This window comes from Benincasa hispida, chromosome 1, assembly GCF_027475165.1.
Source record: "Benincasa hispida cultivar pf3 chromosome 1, pf3_genome.v1.1, whole genome shotgun sequence".
Taxonomy (NCBI): Eukaryota; Viridiplantae; Streptophyta; class Magnoliopsida; order Cucurbitales; family Cucurbitaceae; genus Benincasa; species Benincasa hispida.
In genome coordinates, this window is record NC_143478.1 from 54,197,025 (window position 1) to 54,213,621 (window position 16,597).

Here is a 16,597-nt window from a genome sequence, read left to right on the forward strand (position 1 = left end):
AAGATTAAGGTCATGTCACCTATGGTCGTTTAGGTGAGATGTAACTCTCAAGTATCAACTGCGTTATATAAAGAGACTAGTCATCTCATGGTTCAGTCTTATACAAACTCTTTGTATAGGACACCTCAAGTCGCATGTCTATACATGAATGGTCAGGATCTACCATCTGTAGTAGTTCACAACACTTGTTAACCTCTTCAAAGTGGGTCGTATCCATAGTATCACCAGGATCGGGTATCCCTCTTTGATTCTTATACTACAGACCTTTTTAGGTTATTACTTAAGGCATGATCCACTTGTATATCTCATATACATGCTTAAGTTTACATACAATAAGCATGGAGCTTTGTTTACTGGATATGAATAAATGTCAAATAAAATAACTCTTATTTTATTCATAACAATGTGTATAGTTTACAAACTATAAGACTCCGGGAGAATTAGGAAACTAATCCCAACACCATCTTGCAAAACTTTGTCCCCAGCTATCTATTTGGTCTTACCCCTAAAATGGTAGGCTTATTGAGTTGGCGAACTCAAGCCACCCTTATCCATGCAGATTCAAGGATAATCTTGAATAAACAGAAACTCATAGTCAGGTCAGGATTAAGATTGAGTTACCTAGGTTATCGTATTGAAATTGTCAGTCTTAACAGTAAACGACGTCATAAAGTAAAGGTGACCATTTCTTGGTCCGGTCTTATGCAAACTCATTGCTTAGGATGCCCCCACTCGCATGTCTTTACATGAACGATTCAGGATCGCATCGTTTGTATCGAATACAAAGTGGGTCGCATGCATAGTATCCCCAAGATAGGATAAGGTACTCAGCCTTGTCCCTATACTATAGACCGTTTTGTCTATTTACTCAAATTTGATTCACTTTTATGTCTCCACATATAGTTCGAGTATTCATGTTGTAGTCAAGGGTTCTTAGTTTATTGGATTTAAGGTTTTTAAATGCAATTCACATATTCAATAATATTTTTACTGAATAAACCTCAATAAAAATTTATTGTAAAATAGAATTCGTTTATTGTTTACAAACCATAAGTTTTATGACATAAAACTCAACAATGGAGGTCGTGGAGAGACTCAAATTTCTTCTTCTTCTTCTTTTGTCTTTCTAAATATTTTATCTTATGATTTTAATTTTTTTGAGTTGTAATTAAAGATTGGATATATCTCTTCTCCATCTTATCCATGAGATGTTGAGGTAAGTAATTTTATCTAGTTAGGGAGCAAGACTTATGTATTTTTCTTGAGTTTTTTGTGGTTGAACTAATTGCATATTGATTTTATGTCTTCTTTGAATCTATTTCAATTTTTAGATGCATGTTTATGTGTGGCTATCCCTAGTAAATGTGTGTTGCCCTTGCTAATTGATTTGTAGCTTCGTCATGTTTGCCCTCGAATGTCTAGCTCAATCATTTAAGTAGCAATTAGTTAATCATGTATTTTATGGCTAACCTGGAGTTCATGTTTTAAGTAGGTTCAAAGAAAAAATTGGTTAATTGGTTAGGCTACTCAATTGGTTAATCACACAATGGAATCCTAAAACTTAATGCACATGTTCTTAATTCTATATGACCATATCGAAAGGACTTAAGACATGTAGTTTAATTAAGTCTTTGCTTAAGACTTTAATTGATATTTAGGATGCTTGCTTAGTTTAATCGAGCGATTCAACTGCCTGTAGCAACGTTGAGTTAGGTTAGACTAAATAGGTCATTGTGCACACATAAATCAAATGCATGTTCAATTAATGGGAGTCAATGATGGAAATTACATAGATTCTCTCTTGCTCTCGAAACTAGATAAATTCAATCTTTGGTTACATACACTCATTGCCTTTTATTTTCTTGCACACTTATCACACTATCCAACCAAATCCTCCTTCTCATTTACCGCTCTAATTAGTCAATTAGCTTAACAAAAAAACTCATGCTAGCACTTCCTTACGAATCGACCTAGACTTACCATTGTTGCTATGCCATCATAGTTAGGAGAAGGATTTGGTAGTTTATAAATTTATTTAATTTTTAGTCTTTGGCAGGCGACCGTAAACGGTTAGATCATACGCGTAAAAAATTGTTCAGAAAATACAACAATGAAACCTACTATTGTGTAAGAGAATATTTCCAAGTCCACTACTACCACATTTATCTCTTGCCCTAAACTCTCAAACTCTCAAATATTAGGAAGCTTTGAGGTTCTATTTATAGACGTGGGAGTCTTCAATCAACCTTCAATGCCTTGAGATCGTCTTCTAATGATTTCAACAGTAATTGGGTAATCAAATCATAATTTGCCACATCCGGTGTTTCAGCAATTTGTCGACAATATCCAGTTACGGGTGCAATTTGGCTTCAGTCTTCTGACAACCTTCAATACATTTCTGGGCCAAATGGTGATGTTGGCATAATTTTATCGCATTTGGTCTGTTTACCAACCGTCTTGTTTTGCTCTTGTTTTAGTAGGTTACGTTGTGTCCGCATCCTAAACACAAGCCACAGTTGAGTCTTAAGTATGAGCTTCTACAAAATAACACCAAAACTACACAAAATGACTCAATTATCAACAAATCATTTACATTTCACAACATACTTCAAACTTGTTTTTACCTAAATTGTTCTTTTTGGTATGACTTTCATCACAAAACACTTGCTTTTTTACAATAAACTTCAATGAAGAACCTAAATAACCCTTATAAATGAGCATTGTCAAACTCCATGATAAGGAATATGGGTTTCATTCGTTATTTTCTCAAATTTGAAGTTAACTAAGAAGATGGAGATTGTCATCTCAAAAATTTTAAAAATAAATAAATAAAGTATGCTGGTGATTTGTTGAAAACATTTAGATGGAAAAAATTTTCCTTGTAACATGGCCATGAATGCAAATTTAAAATTGAGGAAGGATGATATTGGAGAAGAAGTTGATCCTGGTTTGTATCAAAGTTTAATTGAAAACTTGATGTACTCAACTGCAACGAATCCTAATATTTTATTTGTTGTATGTTATGTAGATTCATGACAACCCAAAATGAAGTCATTGAGAAATAGGTAATAGAGTTCTTCGTCATATTCTTGGCACCATTAGTTTGGAATTTATTACAAAAAAGTTTTAGAATCAATATTGACTGGTTTTTTTATGTAGTAACTGGGGAGGTAATTGTTGATTATCATTAAAGTGCATCTGTTTCTATTCTTACTATTGTTTCTGAGTGTTTTTTCATGGACTTCAAATAAACATCATGTTGTTGCTCAAAGATGTGAGACCATTTTATTTAGTGATTATGGTTCACAATATCAAATAATCAAGTTTTTCATAGAATAAAGAAGCATATTAGAATTAAGTATCATTTATGACTTCGTTAAAGATGGAGAAGTGATAGTTAACTATTGCAAAACTCAAGATCAAGTGACAAATATTTTTACAAAAGCATTGAAGTTGACTTATTTATTAAGTTTAGTGAAAAGTTCGGGATTGCTTAAGTCTTGATTAAGGGAGGATGTTAAAATTAATCTATACATTTACATACATGAACTACATTTAATTGCATGCACATGAATAGTTAGATACATGGAATCACTAAATACATTGATCAATGTTCTTGTATTGATGAAGAGTCACATGTATTAATATTTAATGACGTCTTTTTATATATTTTCCTTCTAGTATAAATATGTGTTTGATTTTTCATTTTTAAGTAAGTCAAGGTAAGTGAAATTGTTTATTAGATATTCCAATTATTGTTTCTCCTAAATTGTGTGCGTAAGAAAACAAATTTTCTTCTCTTTCTCTTGAGTTGTACTGTCACAATTTACTATGTTTCCTATAGTTTAAAATCTTTGTAGGTAACAAAAATAGAATTAAGAACTAAGAAAAGTATATTAAGTTTAGTTTTAAGCTCCTTAATTAGTTGCAAGGTTCATTTACCTTAGGTATGCCTAAAAATGTAAAGCCTCTAAACAGTAAACATAATTTTCATTTCATAAAGAAAATATGTAATGGCAATAATGCTGAGAACAAAAGTAAACAAACACAAAATGAAATTAACTGATAATAACAAAATGTGATGGCAATGTCATCAGAGGTTGAATAATTTGCATTGCAAACATGAGAAATTATAATTAAGAGCACCATTGAAAAACTCCATCTTGTTTTTGTGGTTTTCATAGAAAATTTCACAAATATGAATGTTACTAGAGCTCTCAAATATGAATGTTAGACACATACATACAATGGGTGAGAATTGCAAATATTATTAAGGTTAGAAGAAGAGGAGAAAAAAAACACTTTTTGGGATTGACCAACATTATATATCTATCTCTTAAGTGGTTTAAGTATATATTATCCACTTTGGATAAACTTCCATGACTTTACTTTCAAAACTACTAAAAAAATCTCATACTAATGAAGATAAATTGTTCTCGTTTATGTACACATGATCACTTCCCCCCTAACCAACTTGAAACTTTGTTTACATTCTAACATACGATTGATCATATTCTAAGTGTAAACCGAAACTCTAAAAGTCACTGGTCAATTTAAGGGTTGTTACCTTCTATATATAAATGAAGCTTCACCTGAAGTTCTTTGAAATTATAGACAGTTTCATTAATCGATGCTTAACTTGTAATAAATGATACGTTGGATGCACTCAATTAAATTCTATCTTGATTTAGACTTAATAATATTTGACTTCATTTAATCATCATAAATGGAACTTACATTTGAATCTAACCCTACAATTTGATGCTCGTAATCAAACAAGTGAAACAAAGTTCTTCAAACTCTTTGCAATACCTTCTTGCTTTAGTCCTTGAATAGCCTTGGAATTGATATCAAATATATGCACAAAATAGAGCAAAGATTAAGTTATTAAGGAAGAGAAAATTTGTAGGTGATGAGACAGTCCAAAAGCCACCCTCTACCTTATGTTCAAACCCAAACTCCCCTTACTCTTCTTTTAATCATACCAAGTAAATATGTAAAGACCACTTCAACTATCCATTTATTTAAACATTCCTGTGTCAATAATTTCAAATAAGTTGGACGTTAGGTGTCACAATCGCATCCTCATAAGGGTTTCGAGACGATTGTGCGGCACTTATTCTCACCCTTAAACAAGTCAACCAATCCAAATCTGAATAGTCGACGGCACAATGGGTGTAAAACCTGAACCCTACTCCTCTTATTTGAGTATGTGTGTGTGGGCTGTTAGCGTGCAGCTGGGTAGCAAGTGCGAGGCTAGACGTGCCGCGGCAATGGGCATTTTGAGTAGATGTCGTGCATGATGCTAAATGACCACGCGACAAGGAGCTGCAGCGCGATGGAATGGCTAAGGCATGCTAAGCCAACCATGCGATAAGATGATGCCTAAGGCTGGACTAACACCCTAAGTGGAGTTAGGAAAGATAGTTGACCTAATCTTGACCCTTAAATCTTCATTAGTGGGCGATGTGGCTTAAGAGATTTCATGCAAAAGATTGGGCAGTGGTATAAAAAGAAAAGGGAACTTCTGAGGCTCATTTTGGACAATTCCCTCGTGCAAACTGAGAGATTTTGGTGTCATTAGAAAGCTGAAGGAGTCTATTTTCGTGGTGGGACTGCCAGAGAAAAACCCCTGAGGAAGAAGGTTGGAGAATGAAGGTCAGGTTCTCGGGTTAATTGGGGCCAGGGGTGAACATCTAAAGCTCCTAATCAAACAACGAGAAATTTTGAGCAGCAATTTTGAGGTAAGATTGTTAACTCAATTCTAAACAACTTTGTAGAAGAAAATTTATTAAGATGAGGTCTGAAATTCGAGTTATATATTTTTTAAGTTTAAACTGGAAATTATTGAACAAGCAGGCAGTTGCTTGAATTGGGGCCAACGATGAAGGTTTGAAGCTCCAAATAACACCACAAAGAATTTCAAGCTGAAATTTTAAGGTAATGTTGTTAACACAATTATAAACGACTTTGTAGAAGGAAGTTTCGTGAGATGAGTTCTGAAAATTTAGTTATGAATTTTTGAAGTCGAATCTGAAATTTGATGAACAAGCAAGCAGCTGCTTGGCATGAATAAGCAAGTAGCTCGATAGGAAGAAGCTTGCAGACGAAGTTGCACGGGAATTCGTGTGAGGGTGTGCGAGCAAGAAAAAGGAGGCGATAAGCCAGGCTAGACATAAGCCTGATCGCACGAAAGGACACCCAAGTGCGAAGTAACCGCGCGATAGACGGTGTGTGTGCTTTGCCGCACGATAGGGTGGTGTCGCGGGCAAGAGCTTGGACACTCCGAAATTGGCTAAGTGTTGAAGTGTGGGCGATAGTAATGAAGCGATCAATTAGAGCTTAAGGCCTCTAAAATTTGGCTAAGTATCCGATGCCCAAGGTAAGCTAGGAATGGCATGACGTGATATGATTAATGTGAGCTTGGTTTATAGAGTTAGTCTCAAAAGGGGGACCAATGTGGTAGTTAAAGTAGTATGTTATATGTGTAAGTGTAACGAAAATTGGTGAAGCCTGCCAAGCTTTAAGGGAGCAAGTCTAAGACCTGTGAGTGACTAAGTGTTTTCAATGTTTTATACTTAAAGACCATGCATTCCAAATGTTTCTCATGCTAAGATTTTATATGTATTTCAAGCGACTAATGTTTATGAGAATGACTTGTAAAGATGCATAGCATTCCTAAAGCATAATTTACCTAAATGTGTTATCTAAAGTAAACACATGCCAAGGTGTATAAGTTAGTTCATTTTAGTAAAGCTAAGTATTTTCTTAAATGTTTGAAGCATGCATACAAAGATTTTCCATGTAATATGTTATGCTTTAAGTTATGCTTATTCATGCTTTCTAGGAACTGTTTAGCCCTTGTGGGCCAGATACTGAAGGTAGGGAAAGTATCCGAGAAATGTACCTAAGATGTTGACGGTACTTAGTAAACTCCACATGCATGTAGGAAGTTCTAAATGAGAGGCCAAAGTATGGGTCTCCTGGCCATAGTTCAGTGTAAAGAGGCCGAAGTGTGGGTCTCTCTTGGCCATAGATTGACGTTGGGAGCCGGGGCGATAAATGCTCGTTCTCAACTAAGGTGTGACGGTACTTTAGGGCATGATGTTATGTTTATAGTTTATGATTTTATGAAAGTTGCTTGGAAATGATTTCAGTATATGTCTACATGTTTTATATGATTTTTAAGCATGAGATTTTCTGTTTCTATAAGTCACTCACTGGGCAACTAGCTCACGGTTTTTAAATGTTTTCCCTCCCCAAGTAGTGGTCAATTTCCCCGAGGCTGATTTTACTGCTACTTTGCCACTCAAAGACTCGGCTGAAGAAGGAACTTAGGTTAATGTTTATAAATAGTGTACACATGTTATGAGGGATGTCAGGGACTAGTTAGGTTATTTTAGAACCAGTTGAATCTAGTTGTCCATTAATATTATAACTATTGTATGTTAAGCTTGTTGATATGTTAATAATGAAGTTATGTACTCCTTGTGCATGAGTCGGTGCTAGACTTTATAAATGTTTATCAGGTTTCTGCTATTGGAGATGGTTTAGAGTAGGTAGTAAATGTTGGTTAAGGGTTAGTAACTGTTGTCGTATCTAGGAGGGAGTGAGACAATAGGCATTTCTTACAATCTACACCCCCATTCTTGAGAAAAGGTTTTAGAAAACAGGTTTAGAGAAAAAGGTTTTCGAAAACGTTTGAAAGCATGATTAAGTAATGCAGATTAATCGTATAACTCGAAAGCAATAAACAACAATACGACTTTATAGCATACAACTCACGAGTATAAGGATATGATGATTTGTCTTACCCCCATAGTGCATTCTGAACAAAAACACATCCGCCAACCCTTGCATATGGAAATGGACGAGTAGTCACACACTAAGAAAAGTACATAGAAAGTAAACTACCTAACAAAAGGAAATACATAGGTTAAAAGCATGGTAAAAAAGAGTGGAGGCAGACATGTGGTCATGAGTAACATGCCCTAGACAAGCATGATCGTGACACTAGGGCCTATGAAAATACCGTGACACTGGACGGACTATGAAAATATATTTTTTTTTTTCAAACTTCAAGAATAAAATTGTTGCCTTTCAGTACTCAAATGATCAAAATTGTAGATTTTCTTCTTTTTAGATATGTTCATCAAATCTTGCAATCACCCGTAAGGAGGGCCTTTTCAAGTCGGTCATGATCAGATTTAGTCTATGTACTTTTACCTATCTTGAAATTAGTCTTTATAAAAGATTAACATATTTTCAAATTTAAAAGAAATATATATATTATTAAAAAATAAAAAAATAAAAAAATAAACCTACCTGTAAAACAACATTTCGCAAATTTGAGGAACCACTTAGATAACTAAACTTATAACATAAACTATGTAATATTAATATATGTATATGTATATATATATATATGTATGTGTGTGTATATCGGGATGTTTTACACGTGTAAAGAATTCCTATGAGGAATGATGTAACACAAAATTTGTAATAAGCTTTGAAACAGAAGCAGGACTGTCGACATGGGGAAGATGACCACTATCTGTTATTATTCGCATTATAGCATTTGGTAGTTCACACTGCAGTCTCTGCAATATCAATGAAAACAATATCACTCTCAAATTTTCGATCTAGAAACAGTCTGGACAATGGAAAGCCGAACAAACTCTCGTGGCAGAAACGAAAAATCACATCAAATAAACCAAGACCACAAAAGAAAACTTGCTGAAAGAAACAAGTTCCAATCAAGTAGAATAAGACCTAACGAATAATTGCATAAAGCCTTTACCGGAGCCTAAAGAGACAACATAACAAACGACCAAATATTGCTAAGATTCTCTTCCATCTATCTCAAGGCCCTATTGTTTTCTCACTCTACAACCACCACGACACAACACAAACCTCCGCTTGCCATAAAAACTTTTCTTTCTCCCAGAAAGGTTGATGGAGAAGGCACTCCACTATCATCTGTATCGATTGAATTTTAGTCCCTAAACTTTCACACTTCATTTTGATGTGTTCATCTTGTTTATTTTATTTTACCTGTTCGATCTTTAGATATTGTGTATCTCTAGATTCCCTAATTAGTCATTGTCGTTATTTTTTGGTAATCATTTTGAAAAAGAATATAAAGCTGTGTAAAAGTTTGAGTTCCAATCAACTACGTGGCTTCAAATACTCATTTACGTAGCCATCTATTCATTAGGTAATTAGAAAGTCATCCCTATATCAAGTTTAATCACAACAGTGATTAAACTGAATTTTCATGCAAAATTTTGGACTAAAAGTGTAAAATAATAATGTTTGAATGTTAAAGAACCATGAAATAAGAATGGAAGTTAAGTGCAGAACAAGATTTACACCAAATATTGATTAAACTAATAAATAAATAATTCTCATGAATGCTAAAGAACACTGTTTGAATCAACTTATATGCATCTCAACAATTACAACTAATCACCTAAATGTATTAACATTTGAGATTTGACATAGAAAAACTTGGGATATTTAACAATTAACACATTATAGGTCAATATAGTTTGAAGGGTGATCTTAAAGAGGGTTTATGTCCTATCCCTTTAACCATTTCTATTTCTAACCCATGATATCTGCACAATATCCTTCTTATATAAAATTTTAGAAAACCAAGCGCAATCCAATCAAAAGCGTGGACGACAGATACATCATCACAAATGGAAGAACTAAGCAATTTAACAGAGTAGATAGATTCTTTCAAAGGAACTTTGTTTCCTATCTTATTTATATATCTTAAGTTGAGTAAAAATGAAAACTCACCACGGCATCTTTATAGGGGATAATTTTGTCATCTTCGCCTGCAATGATAAGTGCTCTGTGCTTGACCTATTGATTCAAGTACAGATAACAACGTAGGTGGTTAACATACTGCAAGGACAGGAACTATCATCTGAACCTACAACGATATATATTATTTGAAAAATTCTTTAGCTTGTAAACATGCCTTTTCATTTCAACCTAAGAATCCCAGACCACTATGATCGGGATAAACATATTTAGATTGTGCTTGAAAGTAGTTTTGAAACTAGTGTCACTTTACACTTTTTTTACAATAATTTTGGAAGGAAAAAGGAAAATACTTGCGAGTACTTGAAATTACAGCTAAACACCATGGAAAAAGGTTGAATTTACTTTCCCCGAATATTTTAGCAAAAGAAACTCAAATTTAATGACAGATCCAAAAATGAGTTAAAAACTGCAGCATCATAATGGCTATTTATGGACATACCTGTTTGATCTGGGAAATGACATTATAGCCTCCACTGTTCATAAAATTAACAGTTGTATCATCCCACCAAGGCAATAGACAGTGCAAACGGCCAACCTAGTCCGTATAATAGCATTATAAGATTGTCATGTCATCACGCACCAACTAAACAAGATATGAAATCTACACAACTAAGAAGAAATATCTCACTTTCATATTTATGACAAATAGATTTCATTACAGTCAAAAGTATTTGATGGATCATATTTCAAACACTCGTCTAAGGGTAACACAAAGTCAAGATTACAAGAAAGATCTTTACCTTTTTTTCAATGAAAAATAAACTACAAAAGTCCAATGGAATTTAAGATGTTTACGTTGTAAACAAAAATATTTAAGAAATCAAAGGCAGGGAAAAGAAAGAGACTATCCATCAGCATTAAAGTGTCTGAGATGAGATTTGTAGGTTATATGACATATTCAAAGCAACCTTTCACAGAGAGAACACAAGAGAAACAAACTTACATTAGTCCATTCTAGATTTCGAGAAAGTGAAAGTTCATTGAAAGCCAACTTGTTTGCAATAAGGCGCAAAGGGATGCTTTTCAACAAAGAAACCTGGCAATTCGTTAACAAATAACTGTCAGTGCTTATACGGCTTCAGGCTCTGTCATCATGACAAACCATTTCCCAAAATCAAGCATTTAGATGTTATTTGAAGATTAAGGATATTCAAATCTGCAGATGTATTGTTCTATTTTACATAAATTCTGACAATATTCCTTGCTGAGAAAATTATACAGTTAGAAAACTTTACGTACTTGAAAATTAAATCAAGTGTTAGGTGAAAATTTAAATCTAGTCTTTTAGAGAAATTTAGGGATACTTTGACCACCGAGCTATGCGAAAGAATATGTCATGGCATTTCTTTTTTTCTCATATCGAAGAACATTCACAGACTTCAAAGTATTATTGCAAATGATAAGTGTTTGGTAAAACAAAATTTTAACAAGAACAGATGCTCAGTGAACAATTTTATTGAGAAGAGTAAAAAGCTAAAAGGTTGTTGACTCCGTCAAATCAATCTTCCAAAATTAGTTTAAAATTGTTAAATTGTAATTGTAATTTACAAGAAAAGAAATGGTATGTTAATTATGGGCAGCACTAAGTTGTGTGCCATGGAGACGTACCCCAGCATATGCTACCACATTCGGCAGTTTTGTAGGGTGCCCGGTGCATTTAACATACACACAAGCATTTATCAAGACCAGCTTTTCCACCTGTGAAACAGGATCGTTAAAAAAAATTAATTTAAAAAAATAATAGTAACTAAAAGCTCAAAAAGAAATCGTTAAGAAGCGTAAAGAACATTATTTATCAACAATATATAGAGGATAAGCGAAATTAGGAGCCTGGAAGATGATTTAAGATTCAGAGTTTCAAGGCTCCAAGGAACTCCATTTCTGTAAGTTTGATGTCTATGTTTCACATAAACTATTAACAGTGATTTGGCAAGTATAATTATCAGGATGAACTCAGCACCATGATGGATGGTGTTAGTAAATCAATTTCCAATTATGAATCACCATCTGGTATAAATATAAATAAAATAGGTATGAAATTGCTGGAACAACCCACAAGCATTTGATTAGGAATAAATATTATGTGAGAAGGCCCTAAATCTGATTGTAGGCCTCGTTTGGTTAGATGTGAGGTAGTTTTTGCCTCCCAAGGAGCTCGATTGCTTTGGAGTTGAAAGCAGAAGGAAAAAGTGTAAGGCCACTACTGTTAAATGGCTGCGGAGATTTTCTCTAGAAACAAATTTCGTATGGCACAAAACCTTTGTTAGAACAAATAAACTCAGGGGAAGCTTTGGCTGGAGGAGATCTTTTCTGTTGGGTAACGGCGCTCACTTGTGCTTTTCGGAAGCATCCTTGGGATGACTCTAAACCTCCTTCCTCAGATTTCACGTCTTCTCGGGAGCCTTTTTTTTTTTTTCTGGTACATATACTCGTAAAGAGAGGTTTCAATGGTAGCTTAAATTGTAACCTTTTTTTTTTTTGTAATTATACACCATTTCAACGAAAAAAATGGGAAAAAAGAAAATAAAAGACAATGAAATAAGAAAATCCATCCCTAGACATTTAACTCAAGAGGAGACTTAAATACGGCCTTATCTTCAACATTAACTTCACGGCCTTACAGGCTTCCAATCGTACCAACTGATCTGATACATGATGTATGCACTTCCTTTTTGTTACTGCCAGACAAACTTATGATTCACATGCAAAACCTCCACGCAAGAGTTTTTCACCTCTAGGCATGCCTGTGGGGCTCACATGTCCAACCTCCACGCATGGGTGTTTCACTTTTAGACATTCCAGATCCATTTCTACAATGTTTTATCTGATTTTCACCTTAATTTCCTACAATTTATCTCCTCCATTGGATCTGTTAACCTAGATCCAATGGTCAGAGTCAACCCAACCTTACCAGCCAACCTTCTCCCAATCAATTCTTGCTTGCTCTCTTCTCTTAAAGAAAATGCCCATGGCCTATTCCTCAACTTACTACAATTGCCGCATTATTTTTGTGAGATTGTCGCATAGTGAGTGATTTGATGTTAATTTTTGTGAAGGACTCGTGGATCTGTGTCTGAAGGTTTGTGAAATTCCTTTCTTTTTACCTGCTCCCTTGAATTTGTAATGAGGTGCGGGCACACCAGCACAAAAAAATGCTACTTTTTACCTGAAAGGAAAGAAAAGAAAGGTTTTGTACGTTTTGATTCTCACTTCCAAGAGGAATGGTATGGTGAACTTCTCAAGAAAGAGCCTAGTGGTGGTGGACATAGGTTTGATTAATCACTCTATGTTAGCTTTTTTATGGTATCAAGTTCTAAGGAAAGACATATCTCAATCTTAAAGCACATATGGATCCTAAACAAAGGATCTACAAGACTACAATATAGAGCCATGAAAAATAAGGTTTTCTAACAATTCCTTTACAGTACAACACAGTTTTATTTCATTTGTCAGTTAATCGTCAAGCTCGAACAACATTATTCACATACTTCATTAAAGTACTCTAAGCTAGATAGAAAGTTTACACTTACAGCTTCCGGATGATTAACTGCAAAATCAAGTGCAACCGCTGCACCAAGGCTTGGTCCAACTAACACCATTGGTCTCTTGATGTAGGTCTTCCAAAACTAAAAACCAATTTAAAATTCAATTATAGCCCAAAATAACTGTTGCAAAATCCAAACCGTTACAACATATAAAACTTCACAAACAATTCTAATTTTCCAAATTATAAGCACTTTCATGATGTAAGAACACGTGGATTTATGGAGACCTTGAAAAACCAAAATTCTTTCTAAAACAAAACCTTCATAAAGGTAAAGTGATTTACCTGGTATAGATGAGAACGCTTTGTTTCGACATTACATGGTGGAAGGCTATCTATTATGTATAAACATAATCAGGAAACATACAAGTGTGAGAAACGTTTTCAGCGTTTATAAAATACAAGTAGCCAAAAGAAAATATAACCAAATGTAACTTTTAAATGAACCCACCCAAGTCAGAAAACCCCCATCCAAGAACATCAACAGCCCATGTTTCTAGACCAGCCTCTTCAAGCAGAGGAAATGCATAACTCCATTCTAAACAAGAACTTTGCATGGACAAAAACAAACAGCACAAATCATGTCAAATGGAAATAGTACATAGTAAAAAATGATAATAACAATGTTACTTCCATAACAGACCTGTCGAAGCAATGGAGTAGAACCACTGGATTCTTCTCACTTCTTATTACTGGTTTAACACAGCTGCTCATAATGCAAGTATCAAATAATGTCATCTGCAAAAAAGGACTAGTATAAAGGATCATTTTGCAGGCTTGGGGTTGGTACTAGAATGTTGAAGACAGAAGGTGCAAGAATTGAAGTGCAAGGAGAAATTGGGGAAAACCAATCGTATAAGAACCATCGTGATTCAGTACTCCATGAGAGAATCAGATGAATGAATTCTAAATATACAGCACTTCTTCTTTCACATCATTCATTTTTTCCTTCCATCAAGAAAACAATTGCACATGAAGTGCTCAGCTCCAACGAGTTGAAATCCTTAACAATTTGACGATTTCAAAACATAAATTTGCAGTTGCTCATTATATTGCTTATGGAAGTTTGCAATCAGAGATTCAAAGTTGCACTCAAGAACAATATATTCAATCAATGCAAAGAATCTTCAATAAACAAGAGAAACGACACAGAGTATTGGGAAAGAAGTCCACCCACAAGCAAGAGAAAACCCATCTCCAAAATCTCAGTAATGAAATCCCAACAGTACAACCGCAAAGTATCTTAGAGTCCAGTTTGTAGGCAGTAAGAATTCCATTGCAAACGAATCTTATAACTCGACTTCCTTGTCAAAAGCCGACCGGAAAATTAAACGCGCAGTTTATAGCAGAAATTCCTTTCGGAAACTGTGTTTGTTCTTTTGTTGAAAATACTAGGAAACAGACTTTTGTAAATCGGATAGTAGAGTGAACTCCTAGCGCATTACTACACTACGATTTCATGGTCAAACCACTCGATAAAAAGGCATACAAAAACAAACAAAGAAGAAACAGAAGCATAAACCAGCGAAGAAGTGATGGAAGCGAGATGAATGCAGCATTGATTTGGTGAAATAAAACACGAGAAAAAAGCATTTTACCGGTAGCCTCTCGATTTTACGAGCCATAGTTCTGGCGAATGGATCATTTATTTTAGCGACCTCTTTAGGAAGAAATGAGGGGAAGGCTCCGGAATTTGCATCCGAGAAGAGACCTCCAAGGCCAAGGCCTTCACATTTGGCCGCCATTGGCGCTCTCGTAAGGTGGAGAGGCGTCAGTGAGGGAAAGCCCCACTTGAGAGTCATGGTTTGAGGAGAAAAGGGGGAAGAGTAAAAAGGAAAAGGAGAGAATGCAGCGAAGTGTTTTTGAAAAAGGGAAGATGGAAGAGAAGGAAGAAGAAAAGGAGGTTGTGTAGAAGTTGTTCTTCTGCTTCTGTAATGGCTATTTGGAAGTGAAGGTGTAAAGAAAAATGGCAATTGAAAGCAATTGTGGAATGCTTCCACTGGAGCATTTACCAGAAAACGCCATGGTTGCAGTTGGAGCTTTGATTAAGGAGACGGAAATGGCAAATGGCAGTGAAGAAGAACACCATCAGTCTGTTTGCTTCCCACTGCACGAAGATTTGTTTTCAGTGAAAAAGATGAACTTAGATTAATGGAGCCCATGGAACCCTACCAAATATACCAATCAAGTTTAAAATATTAATAAATACAATACAATATTAAAAATAAAAAAATTATATGGTAAAATTTAGAATCAATGATAGTATAAGTCTGTCGGTAATAGTCCGTAGGAGGGTTCATAGGTTGGATTGAATTGAAAGACTTTTTACACTTAATCCAATTATTCGAGTAATAATTTTTTTCAACCCAAATAACTCTTATTAAAAAATGAACTCAACCCAACCATGAAATATTTGGGTTGGGTTGGTTCGGATTAATCGAGTCATTTATTTAAAATTTTGTTCTAAAAATAAAACGTAAATATGTAAAAATCTAACTTAGTTATTTTCGTACTATTGAATTAAGATTAACAACTCAATTTCAATTTATACAGCGAAAATTTTCTTTCTAAAGTGCAAATAAACTACTTTTAAGAATTGTTGAAAAATAAATTATTCAAAAAATATTAGAATTAAATAAAATTGGAATCGATATATGTATAAATAATTGTGTTATAAGTAATAAAAAATATATTTTAAAGTTATAATAAACTCGGGTTGGTTTGGGTTATATTAGGTGAACCCATGGACCAACCCAACCCATAAAATTTTCATTTATTTGAACCCAACTCAACTCAAATGAGTTGATAACCCAACCCAAACCGCATGGGTTGTGTTGGGTTAATCGGTTTTTTCGGGTCATCAGATTTTTTTAATATTCCTCATAGACCGTACTGGCAATAGCTCTATTGCTTATAGACTTTTCTATATTTGCATTTTTTTTTCTTAAATGTTGTTATATGCTTAGTTATTATTCTTAAATATGTTACCCATTATAATTACCATCGATTGAAATAATTTAATCTACAATAAAACATTTTAAATTGCATGAATGTTTTGTTTTAGGCATGGTTCGAATATCGAAAAATGAGCTAACTTATTTATAAATATAGTAAAATATCACTGATATTGATAGATGTCTATCACAAATAAATAGTGACATTTTATATATTTGAAAATGTTTCTAGTAATTTTGTCATTTAAAATAATTACTTTTT

General features: G+C 34.3%; 1 protein-coding gene and 1 long non-coding RNA gene across 3 annotated transcripts; both read right to left on the minus strand.

Moving 5' to 3' along the window:
- Positions 1-2,014: 2,014 nt before the first annotated feature.
- LOC150038545 (uncharacterized) lies at positions 2,015-7,953 on the minus strand. 2 transcript variants are annotated; one of them, XR_016527310.1, is made up of 3 exons: positions 7,815-7,953; positions 4,738-4,837; positions 2,368-2,499 (listed from the first exon to the last, which is right to left on the minus strand). It is a non-coding gene; the product is annotated as an uncharacterized LOC150038545 (long non-coding RNA). The 2 variants fall into 2 exon arrangements; XR_016527311.1 differs by lacking the exon at positions 4,738-4,837 and having other exon boundaries at positions 2,015-2,499; positions 7,815-7,947.
- A 438-nt stretch (positions 7,954-8,391) lies between these two features.
- On the minus strand, positions 8,392-15,526 carry LOC120090885 (alpha/beta-Hydrolases superfamily protein). The gene is made up of 10 exons (XM_039048583.2): positions 14,980-15,526; positions 14,025-14,119; positions 13,833-13,930; positions 13,667-13,716; positions 13,368-13,463; positions 11,446-11,535; positions 10,781-10,873; positions 10,277-10,372; positions 9,808-9,873; positions 8,392-8,600 (listed from the first exon to the last, which is right to left on the minus strand). Exons 1-10 carry the CDS (start codon positions 15,181-15,183, stop codon positions 8,472-8,474), a joined length of 1,017 nt encoding a protein of 338 aa, XP_038904511.1. The 5' UTR covers positions 15,184-15,526; the 3' UTR covers positions 8,392-8,471.
- Positions 15,527-16,597: the final 1,071 nt, after the last annotated feature.